General features: G+C 45.0%; 1 protein-coding gene across 5 annotated transcripts in view; it reads right to left on the bottom strand.

Moving 5' to 3' along the window:
• Positions 1-24,716, bottom strand: part of BBS9 (Bardet-Biedl syndrome 9) — a 372,846-nt gene that overhangs the window by 237,504 nt on the left and 110,626 nt on the right. For all 5 annotated transcript variants that reach the window (XM_078152100.1, XM_078152102.1, XM_020969068.2 and 2 more), the window contains one exon: positions 3,355-3,536. In XM_078152100.1, coding sequence (XP_078008226.1) covers positions 3,355-3,536 — 182 coding nt within the window. The remainder of the gene's footprint in view (positions 1-3,354; positions 3,537-24,716) is intronic.

The following is a 24,716-nucleotide window of genomic DNA, read 5'->3' as shown; positions in this document are numbered from 1 at the left end:
ATATCCCAAAGAGATCAAACAAATGGGAAAAGGACCCACATGTACAAAAATATTCATAGCAGCTCTTTCTGTGGTGGCAAAGAATTGGAAATTGAGAGGATGCCCATCAACTGGGGAATGGCTGAACAAGTTGTGGTACATGAATATAATGGAATACTATTGTGCTATAAGAAATGATGAACAGGCTGACTTCAGAAAAACCTGGAAACACCTATATGGTCTGATGCTGAGTGAAGTGAGCAGAACCAAGAGGACTTTGTACACAATAACAGCCACGTTATGCGATGACTAATATTGTTAAACTGAACCCTTCTCAGCATTACAAGGATCTAAGACATCTCCAGAGGCCTCGGGATGGAAAATGCTGTCCACATCCAAAGAAAGAACTATGGAAGTCAAATCGCTATCACTTATTTTTACCTTCTATTGAGTTTTGTTCCATCTTTCTGATGGTTCCTCCTATTGGTTTTAATTTTTACTTACAACTTCACTAATGTGAAAATACGTTTAATAGGAATGTAAATGTAAAGCCTATATCAGATTGTGCACCATCTTGGGAAGGGTGGGGGGGAGAAACAGGAGAAAAATTTTCAACTCAAAAGCATATGGAAGTGATCGTTGATAAATCAAAATAAATTAATAAAATTTTAAAAATAAAATAAAATAAAAATAAAGTGGGGCTCTGCTTCCCCACTTTAAAGTGGAAGGGGCACTACCCCAAGCTTCAGGTTTTTTACATAGCTGTTTTCAGAGGTAATGCTGGGGACCTGTAAGTTTTTGGCTCTTCCAAGGTGGTATGACCTAGGGGGGAGGTATGGTTACTACTCCCCTGTACTGCGCCTGGGTTTGTGAGTGACCACAAGCACTCTTTTCAAACCCTGGAACTGTGACCGGGGTCCCTGCTCCCCTGAGGCTGCAGGCTCTGCTGTGCCAGTGCTCCTCCTCACCCTGGGACAAAGACCCAGGACTGGGACCCAGACCCAGAAGTGGGACCCAGATTCAAGTATACGCAATGCAACAGAGTCCTGCACCTGGTGCCAGCAAAGGGACCCCTATGAATCTCTTCTGATCTACTGTCCGATCCCCTTACCATCTGTGGGCTGAGAGCTCTGGAAACTGCCACTGCTGTCACGGATTCAGGTGGCCCCAAAGTCTGCTCCTGGTTTGCTGGGGCCTGGTTTGCACTAGCACATCCTGAGCTAGACTGAGCTACTCTCTCACCCAGGTGCAACAGACCTTTCCTGCCAACCTTCTACGCTGTCTTGGGCTGGAAATGTGTTTCACTCTGTCTTTCTGTGGGTTCTGCTGCTCTAGAATTTGTTTAGAGTCATTTTTAAAAGGTATATGGAGAGGTTTGGGAGAGAGCTCAGGCACGTCCTTGCCTTTACTCCACCATCTTGGCTCCCCCTCCAATCCATACTGTTTTTTTCAAAGAGGACTCCTTCACAGATATCTAAAGGAAAAAATCTTCTCTTCAGAAATGAAAGAAAAGACCTGAAATGTTCTGACGTCCATTTGGAGATGACACAAACAGTGACCTCTGTGCCAAAATCTCTTGGAACCTATGCAGCCCCCCAGGGACCCAGACTACCATGAGAACAGCCCTGCAGCCTCCAGCCCAGGGGTGCCAGAGGGATCCCTAGCAATCACCTGGAGCAGGAATGGGACTTTCTACAAAGGAAGATCAGTCAACATCGCATTAACATACAGCTTAGAGAGAGTGACGAGGCAGGCCAACCATCCAGAGTAAGCGGAAATGCCACCATCAAGCATCAAGCTTTGTAATGAAGTTATAATTATTTATAATCATAAATAAATACTGTTGCTTTAACGAGCCCTGGGAATTTCACGTTTGATGAGTGCCACCTTTTTTGCCAATTAGAATTGAGGTGGCTAGGGGGCACAGTGGACAGAGCACTGGGCCTAGAAGACTTGAATTCAAATCCTCCCTCAGATACAGACTAGCTTGGTGATAACTCTCTCAGCCTCAGTTTCTCCAGCTGTAAAAATAGGGATAATAGCCCTCCCTGGGTTGTTGTGAGGGTTAAAGAGATAATATTTGTAAAGCCTTTATTCAGCACAGTGCCCGGCACAGAATAGGTACTCTATAAATGCACACTCCCTTTCCTCCCCACAAATTAAAACTGAAGGAACCTGAGGCTATTACGGGTACACCATTGACCCAAACAAGTACTGTCAGCCGTGGAAAACCCTGCCTTCCTCAATAGGGCAGATCAAAATTTAGCTACCTTCTAAGCAGAAGCGACACCAAAAAAGCCTCCCAGATTTCCCTGACATGCTCTAAGTGGGCGTGTGTACTGGGGCAAAAACAAGTCCACTCTGGGCCTTTCAGTTCACTGTTTTTTCCTTTAAAAGTTTAATAACAGAGGATAACCAGGACCAAGGCACCATAATCCTACTTGAATCTGTGTTACTAACTTAAAATTGATCTGCACTTTCTCTAAAGTTCTAAAAGCAGCAGAGCAACAAAGTCTTTATAACAGAAAAGACTCCAGGGCCTAGAAGTGGGTGTGGTGGAGGGAATCAGGGAAGGAACCCGGCTTCATCTGTCTTCCTTGGCCTTTGACGCTATGCTCCTCTTATTGGTCCTACTTGTTCCAACATCGCGTTTCGTTTAAAAAGTTCATATTTTTTCCAATTTTTTTAAAATACATTGACCTGATGCTGAAAAGTAATGTTTTTCATATGCCTAATGGAAAGCACTCAGTTTCTGCTATTTGAGGAAAAAAGTTTCATCATAGAATGACATCCTTGGGAATCAAACAGTAACATAATACTTGCAGTACTGAAAACTCGGGAAGTGAAACTGTCACTAGTAACTGACCTCCCAGTAATTAGTGCATTACCAGTTAGTTACACTCCTCCCACATGATGCTGCAGCTACCCGTGGGAATGACACATGCAATTGACAAATACCTGCCATTTGGCAAACTGTGCCAAAGTGTCCGTTTTCCTCTGTAGAGAGGTAACTGAAATGACCAGAAAAATTGAGAACATGAAGAAGTAACGGGTTAGAGTGTTAATGTTCTCTCTACAGCCCCCAGTCCCATCCCTCACCACTGGCATTTTCTGCTTACTTCAGAGCATAAAGAAAAACACAATGCTGGCCAATTTCTGAATCACATTAGCCCATGAGGAGGACACCGGTTTCCCATCGGCCTCAACGCACAAATGAAACACAGATCCCTTGTGGGCTGAGTGTAATGCTGTTTTCATAGGTGCTATTCTGAAGTGGCAGGAAGAAAAAAATGATCCCAGGTATGCAGAAGACAAGACTCTCCCTGCGCCACGTCGTGACAGAAGGCCCCACCCAGCAGGCAGCCCTTTGCCTACCTGGTGATGTGTTGACATCTCTGATGATTTTCTGTAGCTCTTTCATTTCAACATCGAGCTCTTCATAGTTTATTTCTCTAGAGTCCACTTTGGGGGCTTGGAAAAGAGACGGGTCCGTACCCAAGTAGGAGCACTGCAGATGGCCGTTATCGCTCAGAGTGACGATCACGCCCTTCAGACCTCTGCGGGATGGAAGAAAAACACGCACTCAATAAAAACTCAGGAGGAGCCTTGCTGAACTTTAATGAATGCCTTAAAGAAGAAAACGCAACAATAAGAGAACCTGATGGCTCAAAAAAGGGAATACACCAGGAGCTACTTTCACCTAAAAATGACTTTGCGGTCTCAATTCCAATTATTTTAAAGGTGTATATCTGTAGTGACTTTGGCAGGCATAAATCAATTATACTCCAATGAATCTGTGGTCTTGTACTTGCTCTGGGGCCATTCACACCAGTTTCTCCCAGGTGATCACTACCCACATTGTCCCATAAATTCAACATAAAACATCTACCCAACAAGCCTGGACAAAGCTTTTGGTATTTGAACATTCCATAAGAAACAATGCAGTCTTAGCCATCCTTTGTACTGGAGACCTTCCTTGGGATCATTTAATATTTCTTGATACTACTACTAGGTAGCTAGCATTTATATAAGACTTTAAGGTTTGCCAAGCACTTTCAATGTATTATCTCATTGTATTCTCACAACAGCCCTGGGAAGTGGGTACTATTATGAGCCCCATTTTAGAGATGAGGAAACTGAGGCTGACAAACATGAAGCAACTTGCCCAGGGTTCCATAGGTGATAAGTATCTGAGGCAAGATTTGAACTCGGTCTGGAGCTCTATCCACTGAGCTACCTAGCTGTCTTCCTTCTCGCTACATGGCTGATCCGTCTCCTTTCTGTATCACATATATATTTTACTGGTATCTCTGATGCCTCTTCTTACACAGACATCATCATTGGTAAACATGCCCACCACTGCTCAGAGGTTGTGGTCATTTATGGCCATACAGTAAGACTTGACGATCACAAGCATTGAAAGGTGGCTATTTTGGGGGGTTGTTGGGCATTCTAGACAGCTTTCCAAAGGCACTCTAGCTTCTGGGGCTGTTCCTAACTGATTCTGGGCCAAATCATATGTAGGTATGTGGAGGAGGATGGAGAACAGGGAGGAGCTCACCACCCACGTCGACCCAGGGCATCTCCAAACAGAGGGGCAGACAGCCCTTGGCAAGCACACATCTCCCTAATCACGACGAAACAAAGGGCGGAAGAAGGCACACAAGGAGAAACACCATTTTACATCTTTATTTTCCATATGTCCCTACGCCTCTCACTTGACAGTCCCAATGCTGGGGATGTGTCATTGGCCTCATCTTTGATGCTTTTTCAGATTAGGAGAAGGATTCAGAATTTTTGCCTTCTCAGCAGGGTCTTCTGAACACAGGGCAGCTCCGTGCCACTTTGAGGTCCTGACATTCCTGTTATGAATGAAATCTAAAAGTGGAAAGGGATAGGAACAGTACCTGGGATTTCACTGGCATAAGGAACCCTTGATGAAGAAACTTCCTCTGCCAATGTAGGCCTTCTTTACAACTTATACACTAACTTATCATGTTATATATTATATTATACATTAACTTATACAATTTTAAAGAGCTGCCCTGAGCAATGAGGTTAATTGACTTGCCCAGAGTCATACAATCTAAATGTGCCAGGGACAGGACTCGAACCCAGGTTTTCTCAGCTCCGAGGCCATTTCAATCTGAAATGCCATACTATCTCCCACTGATTTCATCATACGCCCAAAGGTAACAAAAGATATCTTTCCATGGGACCCATGGTTATCTCCCTTTCTGATGCTCAGGATGGACATTAGCAGAAACATGATACCACCAAGCCAAGAAGGGTTGGTTGCTTCTATGCCCAAAGTCCAATACAGTGGCAAGGGCACCTATTCTGGAATCAGAGGACGTCAGCTCAAACGCCATCTCCAGCATGACCTATGTGACCTGGAGCAACTTCCCTGGGCCACAGACTCCTCCTCTATAAAATAAGGTGGGGCAGGGTGGAGTGGATTAAATGGCCTTTGAGATCCCTTCTAGCTATATCTCTATGATCCTTTGATTGATTTAAAAGGATGAAGTAGAGAAACTCAACAAAGAAATGGCTATGACCCTCGAATTCAATCAATATGTACTTTGGCTGTGCCTTGACTCAGAAGCCTCATGCCTTTCTGTCCCGAATTCCTTCTTCAAAGATGGAATCAGAAGGTACGCACATGGCAAGAACTAAGGAGAGGTTAAACCAGTCAAAGCACCTTACTTGAGGACCTACAGGGCCACATGTAGCCTCGAGGCCACAGTTTCCCCACCCCTGAACTAAACAGTACTTCAACAGATTTGTGACATCATCACTATGGCTGTTCCCACCAACTGCACACGTGTGCAACTCACCCACCCATGCCTCCCCATCCAGGGCCACTTCTGTAGATCTCCCTCCAGAAGACCCACTCAACTGGAAGACCCCTTTACATTAATGGGGCACCAAGGCAGCACAGGAGATGGAATTACAGAATCTCAGAACTGGGAGGGACCTCAGTGTTCATCTAGTCCAAAACCATATGTTAAAAGTCATTCCTTTTCCAGCAAACCCAGGGTACCCCCTTTTCTAGGCATGCCACTCTTTGATGATATCTTTAACGTCTATACGTATGTGATCATTCCTAACATGCAGCAGCCTAATTAAACCCACCATGAGTCTACCACCCTCTGGATGACCTCTAATTTTTTTCCTCAGACCTTGTGGTTTTCTGTGATCTGTAGCCATATAATATCACAAGAAGAACCCTGGTGTTAACTAGAAGAACTTTGTTTCAGGGAGACGGTTGAGGTCATTGAAATAATTATTTCACCAGCACTCTCTCTTTTCTATTCCATTCTAGGCCCATTACCTACATGCAATGTTTGTTCAAAATATATACTGATGGACCAGCACATATGATAGTACAGTAGAGGTACCAATGGACTAGCTCTATGGAATGTCCATCCAGCTGCAGGTGACTCTATTGTGCATTCAAAGCTACTGGGGATCACATAGCCATCTGGCTTTGCAGGGCTCATAAACAGCATTTAGAAAAAGCACACCACAGAAATACTTACAGCTTATGTGCCAATAGCTGCTTCAAAGGAGGAAGAAGTAAAGGAATGCTCTAAACTCAAAAGGGCTTTCCAAATTCAATTAATATATCTCTTAATATTCAGTGGCTTCTGTGCAAAAGCAAGCATTAGGGAAAATGAAGAAAAGCATGTTGGGAAATGTGGTTCAGGAGTAATAAATGAAAGTGGCCAAAGGCTTGATTGTACAAGAATATACAAAAATACATTCTATGCAAAGAATTAGAAGATATTGGACATCGAGAAACCAAGTGATATATATCACACATGTAAAAAAAAAAAGGTAACTAAGCGTATCTGAACAAGAAGCAACAGGAAAACGTGAGTCATTTTCAAGTCAGCTGCCTATTTACAGTCAGAACAGCAGAGTGTGAGAGCAAAGATAAAAATCAATATCAAACAAGGATAAAAATGAGTTGTGGCATACAGCCGAGGCGACTCAGAACTGACCTATTAAACAAGCCATTGATATTGAATATGGGAAGCGAATAAAAGAAGGGACACTGACCCAGAACCCTATCATTCTCTAGCAAAGTTCAAATGGTGTGAACCAAGCATCACAGAAAAGTCAAAGGAGGATAGAAAACAGAGAACAGAGCATTTTAGTCAGAAAAGCTGATCTCCATGCCAAACAGCGATACAGCAACCAAAGGCAACACAGGTCTAAATACAAGCCCCTTTGTAAAGTCGTACAGAGGATGACAGAAGATTATAAACAACATTACACAATAAATGAGTGAGAAGCAGCAGTGGGGAAAAAAACTTTAGAGAGTTTTGGCAAAGGATCTGACTAACCTAGATCATCCCTGGTGCATTCAGAGATAGAACTGGAGGAAGGTCAATGAACAGATGGGAAATAGAAGGAAAAGCTACAGAGATTTCTGTCCCGAACGCTTTTCTCCATGAATCTCACGAGGAGTGAAGTAGAAATGGCTCTACAAAATGAAAAACAAATCTTGGAAGAGCAGCTGGACTAAACCAAGTCGAGAAGGAGAAAGTCTGTGCTGAGGGAGAAGGATGTTGAAGGACTGACCCTCAAGATATTTCAAAAAGTGAAAGATGGATACCAAATACTTGGGAAAACATCAAGGATGATATTACTATTGCCCTCCAAAAGTGACTTTGAAAATATCACAACTACTGACCCCCATGAGAGGCACTATGTCCTAGAAGACAGAGAGCCTGCCTCAGAGTAAGGAAGACCTGGGTTCCAATCTTGCCTCTAATATATTCTAGCCAGGTCAAATCACGTTACCTCTCAGTGTGCAAGGCAATGCTTTAAGACACCAAGTTGTGAAAGAGTTGCCAGTGTGTAACAATAGATGGAGCTTACTCACTGGGGACTGCCTACATCAGGGAAGTCACAGGTCCATACAAAAACAAACAAACAAAAGAAAAAAACCCCTCATCCTCATGTCTACTTTTCTACTCCTACAAAACCTTTATTGGAAACCACATTGACCACAACCCTGATGAAAGGATGAGAAGGGAGCTGGAAAGCTTCACAAATAATATTCTGCAGCAGACCATATCTTTATGGTCACGACTTACTGAAAGGTATAAAGAATACAAGGCCTCTCTGCACTGGCTGGGAGGTAAGTAGAAAAAACCGCTGACTCAGTTGAGCCAAATCCTACTTTCAAGCCGGGATGTCTATGTGTGTCATGGACCCCGTGTGGCTGTCAGTCTGGGGAAGCCTATGGGCCCCTCTTCAGAATAATGTTTTTAAATAATTGAAGAAAATGCTAAATTGCCAGTAGAAGTTAATAAAAACAAAGAGGCAATTTTTTTTTCATCCAAGCTCACAGACTCTGTTCAAATCTATCCATGGACCCCTTGGGAACTCAGGGGTGTCATTTTAAGAACCCTGACCTTAAAGGCTCTCTCCTCTAAGAAAGCATCTCCCAGCCACATGTCAAGATCATATAAGATTTCTTTAGACTTAAAAATGGACATAATTTTACCATCAATTGCTAAATAACACAAAATGTGCTGGCCAAAGATGTTTGTCATTCACTGTCCAAATGCAAGGAATCCTTCCCTGCCAATGGTGGGGTGAGGGGGTCCTCCAGAAATTCCTATTGCATATGACATTGTAATGATTGCATCCAACCCCAGAGCATGCAAGAACTCCCTGAATGAGGCCTCTTTTCAGTCTGCAGCTATGATTTCACAGGTGTAAACAACTCCCAGTGAAGCAATTCTTCCTACTGGTGCAGGACAGCAGCTCTTCTGACAACTTAGTCTTACCTGAGCACTAAGCTGAAGCCACTTGTTCAGGGCTGTTGGGGGAGGCCTGAACCCATGTCTTTCTGACTCCAAAGCCACTCTCTACTCACCACGGCTCGCGATCTTTCCTCTCTCTCCATCTGTGGGGAGGACAGGAAGGGAAGAGGGGGGAGAGAGGGAGAGAGAGAGGAGAGAGAAAGAGAAAGGGAAGGAAGAAGGGAGAGAGACAGAGACGGAGAGAAAGAAAGAGAGAAAAAGTTCCCTACCTCCACCCCCCTCCCAGGAGCAACTGATGGAATAACATGTATCTACAAAACAGCTGAAGAAGCCCCAGCACTGGTCCATCAGCACATAACAGGGCACACTGGGTGGCTTCTGGGAGGCTGTGCCAGGCTTCTCCCTAAATCGAGGAAGGGCTTTTTCATGTCAGTTTGCTTTTTCGTGAAGGCGCATAGCTGTGAGTCATGGAATACACCACTCTCTAAAGAATTAGTATTGTACATGATGCAGACATGAGCAGCCTGCAACACACGGCCAATCTAATTAAACAAGTATTTTGCCAACAAAAGGGCTGAAGGGATGTCATCAGAAAAACGGTCAGCCCCTCGATCTCACCCCTAAGCGTTCTCCATCCTTAGAGCCAATCCTGAAATTCTGAAATCCAACAAAACCATCTCATCTCCTTCCCTTCTCCCTCTGCCTCAGAATGTTTTACCCTATGCTTCCTTGCCCTGAGGGCTCCATTCTTTATATCCCACCTTTTCCAGTCTTTCTCCCTACTTTTACCTCTTCCCTCTCTTCCCAATCCTGACCATGTAATTAACAGGCTCAGCTCAGGACTGCCCACTCTTCCCAAAGACCTTGACTCCTATTTTCCCTTGAAGGAACCCGGGTCCTGATTTACCTCCCATCAGTCTTTTTCACTATTAACGTGATGCTGAATGGCACTGGGGTGGATCATTTAAGAGGGCTGCTTCTTGATTCCCAACACATTTATCACATCTCATCTTAACTCTCAGTCGGCATTATTTAAAAAAAAATACAAAGAATTCAGAAAAACATAGGAAGACTTCTTCAAAGAGTGAAAAAAGCAGAGCCAGAAGTACATTAAAATATGCATATATACACATATGTGTATACTTATAACTATGTTTTATAAGTACATTATAATCTATAATATATGTACTATAACATATATGATATGTATAACTTATAATGTATATCATCTATCTATCCAACGACAATAGCATAAAGATAATGGCAAAAACCAACAAAACTTAGCTCAAATACCAAGGACAACAATGTTTGTACCAAATTATTAAAGAACTTTTTTCTTTTTACCAATCAGTAAACTCCAGAAGTTGAAAGTGATATACAGCATCAGTCACAATCTCTCTGGTCAAAGGCCTTGCTTAACTTTTTTTAGGGGATATACCTTGTGAAGCATTTGTTGGAGGAAATGTCAACTATGTAAAAACAAAATGTACCAATCAAATGTTTCTTAAAACCCCTCAAACATAAAGTCAGAGACCCCTGTTATAGTGGAAAGAACACCAGGCTCACAACTGGAAGGCCTGAGGAGAAGTTCTGGCTGTGATACTGACTCTTCATGAAATCTGAGCCTCGCGAGGACCACGAAGGGAAATCTATCCAAACTCCAACAATGTCCCTAACATGCACTTATCAAGCCATACCTGAATTACTGCCAGTACAAGAGAATTTATTACCTCCTTCTCCCCCTCCTCCTCCTCTTCACCATCATCATTGTAGCTAGCACTTATCTAGCCCTACTGTGTGCCAGTCACTGCGCTAAGCACTTCACAAATGTTATCACATTTGACCACAGGGGAACCTATCTTCAATACCTGAAATTATTAGGAATTCCTTCTTGTACTGGGCTGAAATCTGTTTCCTGCTGACATCTAGTAGCCTAGGACAAACACAACTTCTCGTCTATAAAATCCCTTCCTTTCCCAGGAGTCCAGATTAGCACCGACCCCAGAGGAGCTTCCAGACTTCAAATACTGATGTTGATAACAGGGAGTCGATGCCACTATGGCACACTTCGTCAACCTTGAAGCACTAAATAAATGTTAGCTGTTATTATTAAGCAAATATTTATGTGAATGTTTTCTAAAAATTGCCAGATGTTTGGTTTCCTCAGTCCATTTTCCCACCATTCTACCGCTCTTACTCTGGAAATGACACGGAGCCAGGACCACGGAGTACTTTTGATTTCTCTTAGTTTGACAGGTTGCCACAGCCCAAGGATTCATCACTTAGGGGCTAACCACCAGCAAGGAGATTTTCCTTACTCCCTAGGGTGGTCCTCCCAGCAGGGCAGAAGCTGCCCCAGTGTGTGCTCTGAAGACTCAGCACCAGCCTTTGGGGGAGGTTATGCAAAGACTTGGTAATGATAAGCTTACTCCCTAGCGCCTGGGTTGGCCAATAAACATTTACTAAGTGCCTACTGTGTGTCTGGCACTGTGCTAAGCCCAAGGATGCAAAAAGGGGCAAAAAAAAGCCCCGCTCTGAAGGGGCTCAGTCTAATGGAAGAGATAACTACAGACAGATAGCTCTCTACAGGCCAAACAGGACACAGAGGAAGCCCTAGAATTAAAGGAATCAGGAAAAGCTTCCCACAGAAGGAAGCCAGGGAAGCTGGAAGATGGAGATGAGGAGGCAGAGCACTCCAGAATGTCATCTACACAATCCAGGCCTCCGGCTTCCCTCTCTGTGGAGAAGACACAAAGTTTGAAGAAGACACAGCTCCTGCCCCAGGGAAGGTAAAATAAGCATGCAGACTTCCTTGTTAGAACATGATACAATATGCGTTTCACACACACACACACAACACACACATACACACACACACACACACACACACACACACACACACACACACACACACACATACACACACACACACACACACACATATATCTGGCCTTGGAGTCAGAAGGACTTGAGCCCAAATCTGGCCTCGGACACTTACTAGGCTCCTGAGGAGGGGTGGAAGCCCCCCAGAGGGATCCCCTAGGCATTCTTCCTCCTTGGGGTGAGCAGATTCACTCAATCTGCTCCACTTTTGCTCAAGTGAATCCCTGGTTCCAACCATCCTTTGGGATCCTCTTCTTTCTTGGAATGCCTGGAGAAGCCCAGTTGTTTCTAGGATGCTTTTAACAAGGCAGAGGCCACAGGGGACCTGGGGCTTCCAAGCCAAAGGAGCTCCCTGGCAGCATGACCAAATCCCAATAAGGAATGAGCCCCCAGGAGCCCCATCAAGGCCCAGCGCCATGCCAGAGCTGCTGGTGGACCACTCAAAGCACACCCCCACATTATCCTGATGTACAGCAGTGCCCAGGAGAGGAGGGAGCCCTGGGTTCAGACTCCGCCCTCTGGCACACACTAGCTGTAGGACCCTGGACAAGTCACATCACCTCTCAATGCCCCAGGGAACCCTCTCCAACTCCGAGTCACAGAGGAGGTGCCAACCTATATCAACAGATGGAGGTTCCTCACCTGGGACTTCCACAGCCCAGTGAAATCCCAGGTGCTGCCCCTCTCCCTCTCCATTCATCATTACTTCAACAGCAAGACAGACATCTGAGGTTCTATAATCCAGTAAGCTCTCTGAAGGCGGGAACTAAGTCAGCTTTGTCTGTTATCCAAAATCCCTGACAGCGCCCAGCCAGTAACAGGTGTTTGGTAAACACTTGTGGACGACCCTGACTGCAGCCAACAGGGTGGTGAGCCACATCTTCCCTTTGAACTCAAAAGGCCCAACAAACTTTGCACACACTCAAATACGACCAACCTACCCAACTCGAAGAAAAACCGTGACTTGCTTTAACATCTATGATAGGTTCAGAGTAGTCGAGGTGACCCCAACCCAAGCCAATGCACGATGCCACCATGAGTTCCCAGCCGGCATCCCCTCAGATTCCTGCGAGCTCCCAGCCCCCTGACGCCCATGTGCACCTCACACGTGGCACAGCCCCTTCCTCATGGCTGCTATAACCACACACCACCTCTGCGCTACCGCACCTCCATTTGGCAAACTGTCCATTGAGCATCTAATTTCTATTGTGTGCTAAGATTTTTATTACATATGGACATATGTTTTGCATGACTGCGCATATATAACCTATATCAAATTGCTTGCCATCTCAGGGAGGAGGAAGGTAAAGGGAAAGAGGGAGAAAATTTGAAATATTTTTAAATGAATCTTAAAAACTGTCTTTACATGCAATTGGGAAAAATAGCATTTGAAAAAGATTTTTGTTATATACTATTTGATTAATGCAGGGGCAGCCAGGTGGCACAGTGGACAGAGTGCTAGGCCTGGAGTCAGAAAGACTCATCTTCCTGATTTCAAATCTGGCCTCAGACACTTACCCAAGGTCACACAGCTAGTAAGTCAATTTACCCCACTGGCCTCAGTTTCCTCATCTGTAAAATGAGCTGGAAAAGGAAATAGCAAACCAGTCCAGTATCTCTGCCAAGAAAACCCCAAACGGGGTCACAGAGAGTCAGACGTGACTGAAAACAACTGAACAACAAAATCTGATTACACATTATGCTCCAGTCAAAAAAAGACTACCTCTGAAGGGCTATTTTCAATAGGGAAGCACTCAAAATATGAAACAAATTACTCTGGTATCGAAAATAACTTGACTGTGCAAAGCAACTCCCACACACATATGGTAATCATTTGAAAAGCTATCTTTTATTGGATTCTGGTAATAACAACAGCATATGCTTTTTGTATGTCTACTCTTACAAAACAAAATTTTCACAACATAACCTTTTAAGAAATCAAAATGCTTCAGATATTTTCCATCATACAATATCAATCCAATAACTCAACTCTCTGACTTACCAGATTTGTCTGCTAGTACCAACTTTTGATTTATTTTAAAAGAAAATTACTTTATCGTCCTAGCTTCAGGCAAGCTGTGTGACTGTAAGAGACTTTTATGCTGCAATAATTAAACAAAAGATTTATTCTCTTTCTTTTCCTGCCCTTTCTTGTCCTACACAACAGAAGTAGATGCAGATTACTTCAGCAGGTATGGTTATAGAGCTGAAAAGAGAAAAGGAAAAATACTTTCCTAACACTGTTTTCTTCATTATTGATAACCAATATTTGAAAGATAATAAAATTCACTCCCTATGTTAAGAAATATATAATTTCAAGACTCCATGCTTAATTTACATTTCTTTGGTTCACAGATTTCGAACCAGACTGGATTTTAAAGAACACTTTGTCCAGGACCCTCAATTAACCAAAGAGAAAACCAAGGCCCAATGGGATAAAAGGACATGAGGAGCTGAAACAAGGGTAAGAATCCAAGATTTTAAAAGAGTCCATGAAGTTGAGCCTTTTAGAATTTATCAACTTAACCACTGGTCCAGGCCTACGGCAGAGAAGCTCCTTTCCCATGGCATCATGGGGGCTCCAATATCAGAGCTTCCCGTGGTCCTGCCCGCCCTCTCCCCTGACCCCAGATAAGGGGAAGTGGGTTAATTGACACACTGCCTCCTCCCCTGCCTCCTTCTCCATTAGTTCCTTACTCTGGACAGAATCTAGCAAGTATCTAAATGAGGATGTTGCGAAGACAATTTCCACCAACCTTCACCATCTTGAGACTTTCTTTTATCGTTTTTGAAGAAAGCCCATCTAATTCACATCCTGGGATGCTCCCCACCACTCCTGAAAGACAGTCCCCAGCTGTAAACAAAGTCCATCAGCCTTTACCATATCCTGGTAATGGGGGGAAAAGACACTACACTTTTTGTTATGTTATATACTCAACAAATGAGTTGCATCCAGGTTAAGTGATATGGCCAAGATTCCAGAGGTGCCTTCAGAGAATTCTAGCCTGAAGAATCTCTGTCTTACGCTGCTAGTCAGTCCTGTGGTTAGAGAAGGAAAAAAAATGAAACTTCACTTTGAAGAGAAACCCATCAAGTGAATCGAGGCAGACAGCAGTATCTGAGCCTGGCACTGGGAAACCATTTCCCCTGTGATCAGGTCAACGCGTCCGTTTGTCTTACACAGGGGCTGATGACTACTTACTTCATGGGTATCTTATGATCACATAAGACAGTACGTGGAGGCGTATAACATATGCTGCTGTCTTCCCTTGGTTACTCCCCTGAAGAGACTAATGGGGGTGATGGACTGTCCCCAGTCTATGCGAGACTAGAAGGTTCAATACAATCATCGAGTTTCAACTTTGAACGGATTATACCTAGCATGCAGCAGCCTGAGCTGCGTGCAGAAGAAACCCATGCTTTTGTCTGAATGTGTGTTCAGCACAGGCCAACTGTGCCACACACAGTGCTTAAAGTGCAACAGACACACAGGCTTCTGCCGTGTGTGCACAGGAGGGGCATCAAGCCAGCAAGTGGTTCTGTGCCAGTTCAACGCGTTAGAACAAAAGATGGCATCGATCAGCTCCATGAGGTCTGAACCAGCTCAGGTTCCAGACAAACCATCTCAGCACAGTGAGGCACTGGGCCAAATGCAATAACCTCTGCCATGACAATGTCACTTCTCCTCGTTTCTATGTGTACTAAGGTCACAAGAACACAAAAACTGAAAGCAGCGCTATGTGGAGAGCTTCAGAAAAAAAACACGATGAACCAAGCACAGAGGCCTTATCAAAGGAAGCGTGAAAACCATGGGAAACGGCACCCAGAGAGTCCAGCTCTACAGACTCTGCAGCCCATCATGTGATGTCCTAAGCAGGAGGGGCTCCAAAGACAAAGAGAGGCCAGCTGCATCTTCAGCACCAGCTGCCTGGACAGCATCCCCTTCATAAAGTAGCCCAGCCTCTGCCTTGCTGTATGGAAAAAACAGGCATTTCTTTGGCCCTTGATAGTTCAAGATCTTACAAACTGTCCTCTCTAATTTGGGAAAAGAAAAAAAAGAAAGGAAAAGGCTAGCTGAACAGTGGTTTAAGCCACTAACCAAGACATCAGTTTTCAGTGTGACCATGAAATAGGTTGGTTTTCTAGCTTGGCCCTCTCTGGTCAAAGGACCCATTCAAGCTGGCTTTCTCTGTGGATTCTGAGTCTTTGATCCCCAACCCAAAGCGCTCTCCTCACTCTGGGCTCCGATGTAAGTCATCTTCACCTGACTAGTGCCAGGAAGCTGTGCCCACTACATCAGGGCTCTCCAGACTGCCCAAAAATGGATAACATGACCTTGCTCACTAGCTCACCTGCAGGCATTACATTTGGTTGAAAATCCATGATTTCTGCCTATGTTGGGCACACGCTTAAAGAGAAGCATCCTGGGATCTTGAAAAGAACACTGAGGTTGGCATGTGAGGTCTGGCTCTCAGCTCCCCTCTCTGGGCCTCAGTTTCCTCACATGTAAAATGAGCAAGTTGGGCTTAGATTCCTTCCAGGTCCCAATCCTATGATGTAATGACATACTATGCTCCAGGAACACTGCCCACAACAGAAGGAAGACTGCAAGTGAAGAAGTTGGTCATTTTAAAAAATCAAATATGATTTATTTGGACAAACTTTACCTGGCAGATTCCTGAAATGATAAAGGCCCTAGCCAGGAGCTCAGCCCTAACAAAAGCCAATACTCTGACCAATGGGTCTGAGGCTGAAAAACAGTTAGAAAAAAACCTTCAAGGGGAATCCTTTGTCGGTTCTAGGCCACTGTCATGCCCTCCAAAGGTCTAAGGACTGATTCAGGATGGATGGGGGGAGAATCTGAGATTTCACATACACACACACACACACACACACACACACACACACACACACACACACACACATACATACATGCATGTATGTAAGTGTATGCATGTGTGTATACACACATGTTTGTATGGGTGTGTTTACATGCACATACATTATTTTTGTGGTTTTTGTCATTGGCAACCTCAGCTAAGTGATGTTGGTACTACTGAATGGAACTGATCAAATTTATCTGAAAAAATCCAATCCACCCCACTTATTTAAGCTGATGGAAACACGCAAACAAAGCTTTTAACGGAATCCAAAAGAATGAAATGTCCACTCTCTACCCATAGGCCACACCCATGCCCCTCTGGTCCATGGGCAGCAGATTCCTGGCCCCTTGATGCATAAGGATTCTGGACCAGGTTTGGGTCTGAGAGTCTGGCGAGAGAAGAATGGTGAGGGGCTGCCTGGCTGGACAGGAGACAATGAGCCCACAGGGATGCCAACATCCATCACAAATAACGCCCAGCAGGATGCCCCCTGGAGCCAGGAGCTTTTTCTTTCCAATGTTCTTTCTGTTGGCTTGTGTTCTGAGGCGTACATCCTAGAAAGTCCAAGAACTTTCCCTCTCAAGTCAACAATGATCCTTTGGAAAGAGCCCCTTCCCATCAAACACACCCAGAGATTTCCAATGAAACTTTATTTTTCAACCTGGAACTGGTGAGGACAGCTAGGCATCCAAGCACAGACAATTTTCCATCGGAAAGATGGATTTTATTGGCCTTTGCTTTTTTTTTTCTTCCCCTGTTGTTTATAACAAAAGTACTAAGGCCTCAGATTCAAGATACACTATTGAATTCTATCTCATTTCCCATCATAAACAAACCACAAGTGGGAGTCTAAACAAGCCGGCTGGAGGCATCTGCGAGGGCCCTCCACCTTCATTCTTCTCATGGCCAGCCTGTTCATATGTCCCTGGTGGGAAACAATTCAGGTCCGGGCAGTCAGAGGTTAGTCAATGGAGGAGGAAGATGGGGCAGGATCCTTCGAGGGGCTGGACATGAGGCACCGGGAGGTGACTGGGCCTAAACCTGCTTCCAGGATCTTGACCCCAAGCACACGCTGGCCACTCTGGAATCTCCCAGGATTTAGAGTATCTGGGTGGGCTCCCCTACAGCATCAGGATAGTGTATCAAACTCGGCTTCCTCAAAATTAAGATCACTGAGGGTCACTTTCTATTTCTGGCCCGTAACACTTCCCATCACCTCCAAAGTCCTGGCTTTATCATTACTAACAACCACAGCAACAGCTAACACTTCACTGGCGGTCCCCGTGTGCCAGGCATTGCACCAAGCTTAGGACCGTCCTCTCATGTGAGCTTCACAACCACCCTGCGAAGCAGACAGTGCTGTTATTGTCCCCATTTCACAGAGGAGGAAACCGAGGCAGACAGCGGTCAGGGGACTTGTCCAGGGTCACACATGCAGTAACTGTCTGAGGCCAGAGTAGGCCCGTGCTCTATCCACTACCCGCCCCAGAGGCCTGTGTGACCCTAGGCAAGTTAATCTGTCTGGGCCTCAGTTTCTTCATCTGTAAAAGCTGACACTACCTTGATTTCCTCCCTCACTGTGTTAGGGCCCCTACACTTGTTCTTCAAAGTCAGCATGCTGTTAAGTGGAAAATTCCACTTACTCTTCTCCCAAGAAAAGCCAAGTGTTTCTTAAACACTTAGACTTCTTAAAAAGTGCTCCACCAAACGAGAAAACCCAGAGAGCAGACAGGGGACTCCAAAAGGCCTCGCTGACAGCACAAAATGAAGGGGAAAAACAGAGGAAGAGAGGAGAAGAAAGAGGTGGTGAGCCTCTCGCTCTACAAGATGCTGTGGATTAATGGGGCCCTGGACTGGTTTGCCATAAACCAAAGGGAGGAAAGTAGAGGAACTGCCGACGACAAACTCCATGGGATGGGGCAAGGTCTGGGTTCAAGTTCTGCCTCAGACCCTTCCCCACTGTGGAACCAGGCTTAAGTTCTGTGGCCTTCCAGCGCCTCACGAGGGCTTAACATTGCTCAGTCATTTCAGTCACGTCCAATTATCCGTGACCTCACTTTGGGTTTTTGGCAAAGATATGAAGTGGTTTGCCATTTACGTCTCCAGCTCATTTTACAGATGAGGAAACTGAGGCAAACAGGGTGAAGTGAGTTGCGCAGGGTCACACAGCTAGTAAATGTCTGAGGCAGGATTTGAACTCAGGTCTTCCTGACACTAAGCCCAGAGTTCTATCCACTGTACCATCTAGCTGCTCTAAGGGCTTAACCACTGAGGGAGGAAGCGTCCACACCAGGAAGAGCCCTGAGATAAGAAGAGCTGTCTGTCCCTACTTCTCAAAAAGGGCCGTATTTCTGGGACAAAGTGATAAGAACTGAGGATCACCATCATTCAAAGGAAATCGCGTGTGAGACTTTCCATTCTAAGACTACAGAGCACCTTTCTCAAGGTCTAGGCGAGGGCGGACCAGTGTGGACGGAGAAAGCAAGGAGCACCTTCCATTCTAAGCCACGGCTTCTCTTACTCCCCTCCCTCCATCTCCAGACTATTGGCGTCTTTCTCCATTAAGCCTGGAGCCCAAGTCTGCAAATTCACCAGGATGCGCTATTGTTTGCGAGGATATTTTTTACTATACGCCTTTCCTCTGTAACATTCCTACTGTGACATCAGTAACCGGTGCAGAGCTTTAGTGTATATTTTTACAAGAACGTAAAAAGAATTTCACATAACAGAAGACACCGAAGTTGAGATCCTGACTGAAAGCAATGTCTAAGAATCTGGGACCTCAAACACCTGAGCACACGGCAAAGGGATTGGGGAAGTAAAGTCAAGGCCAAAATCAATTTTTAAATGACAAAAAAGACATTTTAAAAGAATCTAAAATAATGATAAAGGGAACACTCATGAGGGTGACATATACTAAGTCTATAATCCCAAGAATACTCTCAATCAGAGGTCCTTCACCTTTTTTTGTACCACGGACCCCTGGGGGCAGGCTACGGAAGCCCATGAGCCCCTTCTCAAAACCATGTTTTTAAATGCATAAAATAAACTACAGAGAGTTGCAACAAAAACCAATTATACTGAAATAAAGATATCGATTTTCCCATCCAAATTCACAGGCCCTATGAAATCTATCCACAGACACCCAGATTAACAACTTTCACTCTACAAAGATATGTAGGAAACTAAAAATGTTTCATATTGTGATGAATGAAAAACCCAAGAGACAGAGCTTCTGGGTAATTAATAATCAATTTATTAATTAGGCTAGCTAATAATCAATTGATGGTCAGTGGTTTCTCTCGGTAACAAAGATAAAACCATGAAGACACTGCATGCTTTAAATACCTTTGGAAAAGGGGGTGTTCCTGACAAGTGAAAATCAGGTATCTGAGGAAAATGCTTTCGAAGTCCAGAAGAGTCAGTGCCAATGGGGATGGGAAGGTGGCTTCTAGTCCCAGGCTTCCCAAAGCACCTTTGGTTTCAGGAATTCACAAGGACAACAAGACAACAGAGAAGCGATTAGAACACCTTGACCTTGAAAAATGCCTTCCTTTTAAGAAGTTAATGAAGTTTGCCTACAACTAGATCCTTAAATTCTGAGCAAGGTCCAAAGGAGAAGTAAAACAAAGCTGAGGAAGGAGGCATAACTGGGCCATTCCCAGAGCATGAGGACACTGAACCTTAGGCCGCGGCCCTTAATGACCAGCATTCTGGGATTCTCTCACTGGACTTTCTTCCCCCAAAAGGCAGAACTAGAAACAAATAATGAGCTTTGTTCTGGCAACTGGGTACAATGGTAACATGTCCAAAAAGCTGTCCACAACGTTCATCATTTGACAGTTCAATTCAGAACAAGTTCAGTTGATTTTGGCCACTGAGAAAAATTAATTTTAAAGAATCCTAATCACTTAAAGGCAAATTCCACAACAACCTATTCTGCTCAACAGACCATTTCCACAAAGAACCATTTGCTGAATAATATGTACTTCTCCAAAAACATTTTTTTAAATAATAAATGTCATTCAAAAAATTGGGAGGGAAAGAGAGTCCCTTATACACCACCATCCCTGCCTGGCAACAAAAGGCTGGTTTAGTTTGTCCATTCCACTGGTGGTTAGGGCCCATGCACCTCAAGCCACCACGTACCAACAATCTGGCCTGAGGTTCCTGGGAGACATAGCTGACATGTTCAGTGAGTGCCAGAGGCAGGACTTCGGATGCATCCTTCTGGCTCTGATAATATCCACTGTACAACACTACCTTTAATTTAATGCTAAAAAAAAAAAACCCAAAAACCCTAGGCTTAAGATATAATCCTTACTACATCCTTTATTCCCATTCAACACGTGTTCACAAAGCACCTACTATGTGCCAGGGGTGCCGGGGCTACAAAGGCTACAAAAACTATCAAATGGTCCCTGCCTTCAAGGAGCTGACCCTCTACAGGGAAGATACAGCAGGTGTATGGACATACCGACGTATAGGGACTTACAAAATTGTATCAAGAGGGAGGACCCACTAACGGGTCTGGGATCGGGAGACAGGGCTGCAGGAGGAGGCCCCTGCGCAGGGCTGGGAAGGAATTCAAGCAGAATGCATTTAAAGGAGGCTCATTTCAGCTAACACTAAGACATCCAAGCTTTCTACAGTAACTTAAGTGACCAGAAACCTGGTCTGGTCATGGGGCACTGTTCTAGAGCTTATAATACTATACTACACAACACACACACATACACACACACACACACACACACACACACACACACACACACACACACACACACACAAAACCAAATCTTTCTACCCAACTACAACTTTCAAATCTACAATGTTCTTTCCATAAAAGTACATAAGGCCTACATTTTGCCATTTTTCTATTGAGTGATTTTAATGGAGTGGTTGAGGTGATGTCAGTCAATTACACTAAAGAGACAGAGGTGGGCCAGGATGGAGAACAAAGCTTTTCTTAGCATCTGGAGGACCCCAAAAACTGAACAAGCTGTAAGTGATTGGATTGTCTTTACTCCACACCCCTCCCCACTACCCCAGTCTGGCTTGGTTTTCATTTGTATGCGTGTGTACGTACATATATACACACACTCATATACACACTTTCATTAAACTTCAATTATTTTGATATTGTTTCCATCAAAAATGTGCTCCTGTAACCAAAGCTCACGTGTCTGAGTCCCCTGACCCAAGCCTATGCTCCACTCATTGGCAATAGAGAAGTGTTCCTTCCAACACCAGATCTCCACCGACTTTACATATGTCTGTGCCATCACTGACAAACTGTTCTTGTCTTCTGTTTTGAAAAAAGGGCTTCCCCCACAAATTGAGCAAGTGAAAGCTTTGCAATATTCAGTCCTGATGGTAAAACATTTTCGCTTCAGATCAGTCACCCAAAACACACATGTTCCACCAAGGTCCCACAATTAACAGGAAATAGCAGGCACTCGCCTAATTTTGAGAGACAACGAAATTCTTTGGAAAGGAAGCTTGAAATAAACCCACACTATGAGACGCTAAAAATGGCCTGCCCTGGGTGGCTTCAGTTTGTTATAATGTCAACACAAAGTTAACGCCACCACCTACAAGAGCTTTCTTTCCTTTGCAATGAAAAATAAGTAGACACTTTTCTGGAATGCTGACCCTCCAAATGCTCTCACAGGCCGACCACATCTGTTGGATCTTACACTGTGGTCTCAGGCAGAGATACTTAAATTAAAAATCCAGAGGATTTTAGATATTTGGATACAAAACTCATGAACAAAGCTTTGAGAGAACATTATTCTTCCAAATGATTAATATCTAGTCTGCCCTTTGAAACTTCTGAAGTGTTCTCAAAAGCAGCCCACCCTTTGGTTTCATTGGAATGTTCTAAGACAAAGCTGGTGAGCTCCACAAAAACAAGAAAGCGTCTTCGGCCCTGACAGCTGCCTCTGGTTCGGTCTGTATTTCCTGGGGAGGTAAAATGAAAAGCAAAATCGCAAGTGACCCAGCAGGCAGCAGAAAGCCAAGGAGGGAGCAGTGATCTAAGCAGGTGGCTGTAGCACAGACCCAGCAAGTGACCAGCAGGCAGGAAGCAGGGCTGGACCGGATGAAAATGGAGGAATCAAAGTAAACAGGCAGCGGAGGGATGGAGAGGGAGGGATGAGAGAGAGCAGAGCAGAGGCCGCAGGGCTCCAGGGGACCCAGGGTTCCAGCACCTACAAGGAGGCTGCCAGCACATTTGCCAGACCTTCGTGGAAGATTTAGGGGAGAACACAGACAAGAGCGGTCCGGAAGGGGGAGCTGCGGATGGGCTGAGGCCTACACTGCTGAATATGACATCACCCACCCAGGGAGGCCTTGAAGGGGGCAGCATGAAGGACTGGTCCCAGGCAAGGAGAGGGAGGAAGGCCCTACAGGCAAATGGCAGAAGTCACTAGCTCAAGATGAACACCCTCCACCCAGCACTAAACTATTCTCCACCTGATTCTAATAGCTCAGCACTTTAATTAGGTATGGGACAGCCAGATGGTAAGTGAATAGCCTGGTGGTCCTGGAGTCAGAAGGACCCGAGTTCAAATCCAGCCTCAGATGTTCACTGGCTATGTGACCCTGGGCAAGTCACTTAACCCTATTTATCTCAGTTTCCTCATCTATAAAATGAGCTAGAAAAGGCAATGGCCACCCCTCCAAACAAGTGAAATGACTCAACGGCCACAACAGCATAGTTAGGCGTTGGGGTCTTGCCAGACCCACGCCAGCTCCTTAATACAGGAGGAGCTTTAGGAAACTTCCAATAATTAATTTAAAAGAAAAAAAAAGGTTCACCCTTCCTGGGCAGAACTTGAGAATTTTTCAAGCCCCAAATCCCCATGACCCCAGTCTCCAGGCATCCTGAATATTCCTGATGCTTGCACTGGAGGGCCATAAATAGTATTTCCCAACTCTGCAGAGGCAGTGAGCTCACGGAGAGACAGTCCAGTGATTTTTCCAAGATGACACAGTAACTAGTTCCTGATTCACCCAGACCGCCCAGCTCCAGGTCTACAGACCCAAGAGCGTGCAGCTGGTGGCAACGCCGTGCTGACGGGCCCCCAGAGGAGACACCGATGCCTGGGGGCAGACAGTGGCCTGGGGCAGCTGCCCAGGGTCACACAGCCAAGAGCTGGACAAGGCAGGATTTTAATGCGGGTCTTCCTGCCTGGGAGGCCACTTTTCCCTCCACTCTACCGAACCGCTTCTCTTCCAGAAGTCATATTTATATTCGTGCACACGCAAAATAAATGTGTCAAAATATATCACATCTACGTGTATATATATATGTATAGGTATGTGCGCGTGTATACAAAATACACAAGGTAATTTTGTGGGAAACGTCACTTCCCGCTGGGCCGCAGCCCTTTGGATTTCTCCATCACGCTCCCAGGAGCCTCTGCGTCCTACCGGATCACATCAGCCGGGCTCTTTCTGCCCCTGGGGACCCCCGTGCTTTGAGGGCAGAGCAAGGAGCTCCTCCCAAATCCTCTGAAGATGTCCAGGGCAGAGCTCTATCTCTTTATTTCCCAGCAGGCTGCACTCTGGGACTTCCTCATCACAGCCCCAAGCTGAGTACCTTCCCTTCTCCACATCCCCCCACCCTCACTTTTCACATTCCTTTGCTGTGTTGTCTTCCCCAGCAGACTGCAAGCTCCTTGAGGGCACGGACTGTCTTTTCCATAGCTGTATTCCAGAACTTAGCACAATACTGAGCATACGGTAGGTGCTTAATAAATGTTTACTGACTGAGCCGGGGTAGCACCAGCACCCAGAGGAGTCAGGGCAGGTCGGCCTTCAAGCTGAGCTCTGAAACAAAAGATTCTAAGAGCAGAGGGAGGCAGGAGAGTCTTCCAGGCCTGGAGGACACTGTTAATGCAAAATGCATGAGCCGCGAGAGTGAGTGCCATGGGTGAGAATGATCCAGGTCAGTCTGGTGGGACCAGAGAGAGCATGAAGGGGAGTCGGGTGGTGTCCCAGAAGTCCTAGGGCAGTTCACACTTCAATAAGCCTGGAAAGGGAGACTCGGGTCAGGCCATGAAGGACTCCAATGCCAAACAGAAGAGTTCCTATGGAAGGTTAATGAACAGGAGAGATCTGGACTTTAGGAAAATCACCACAGCAACTGTCTAGAGGGTGGATTGGAGGGGGCAAAGCCTGG

Source organism: Phascolarctos cinereus, unplaced genomic scaffold (assembly GCF_003287225.1).
Source record: "Phascolarctos cinereus isolate Bilbo 61053 unplaced genomic scaffold, phaCin_HiC Scaffold_4;HRSCAF=312, whole genome shotgun sequence".
Taxonomy (NCBI): domain Eukaryota; kingdom Metazoa; phylum Chordata; class Mammalia; order Diprotodontia; family Phascolarctidae; genus Phascolarctos; species Phascolarctos cinereus.
This window is presented reverse-complemented; position numbering and strand designations above follow the sequence as displayed.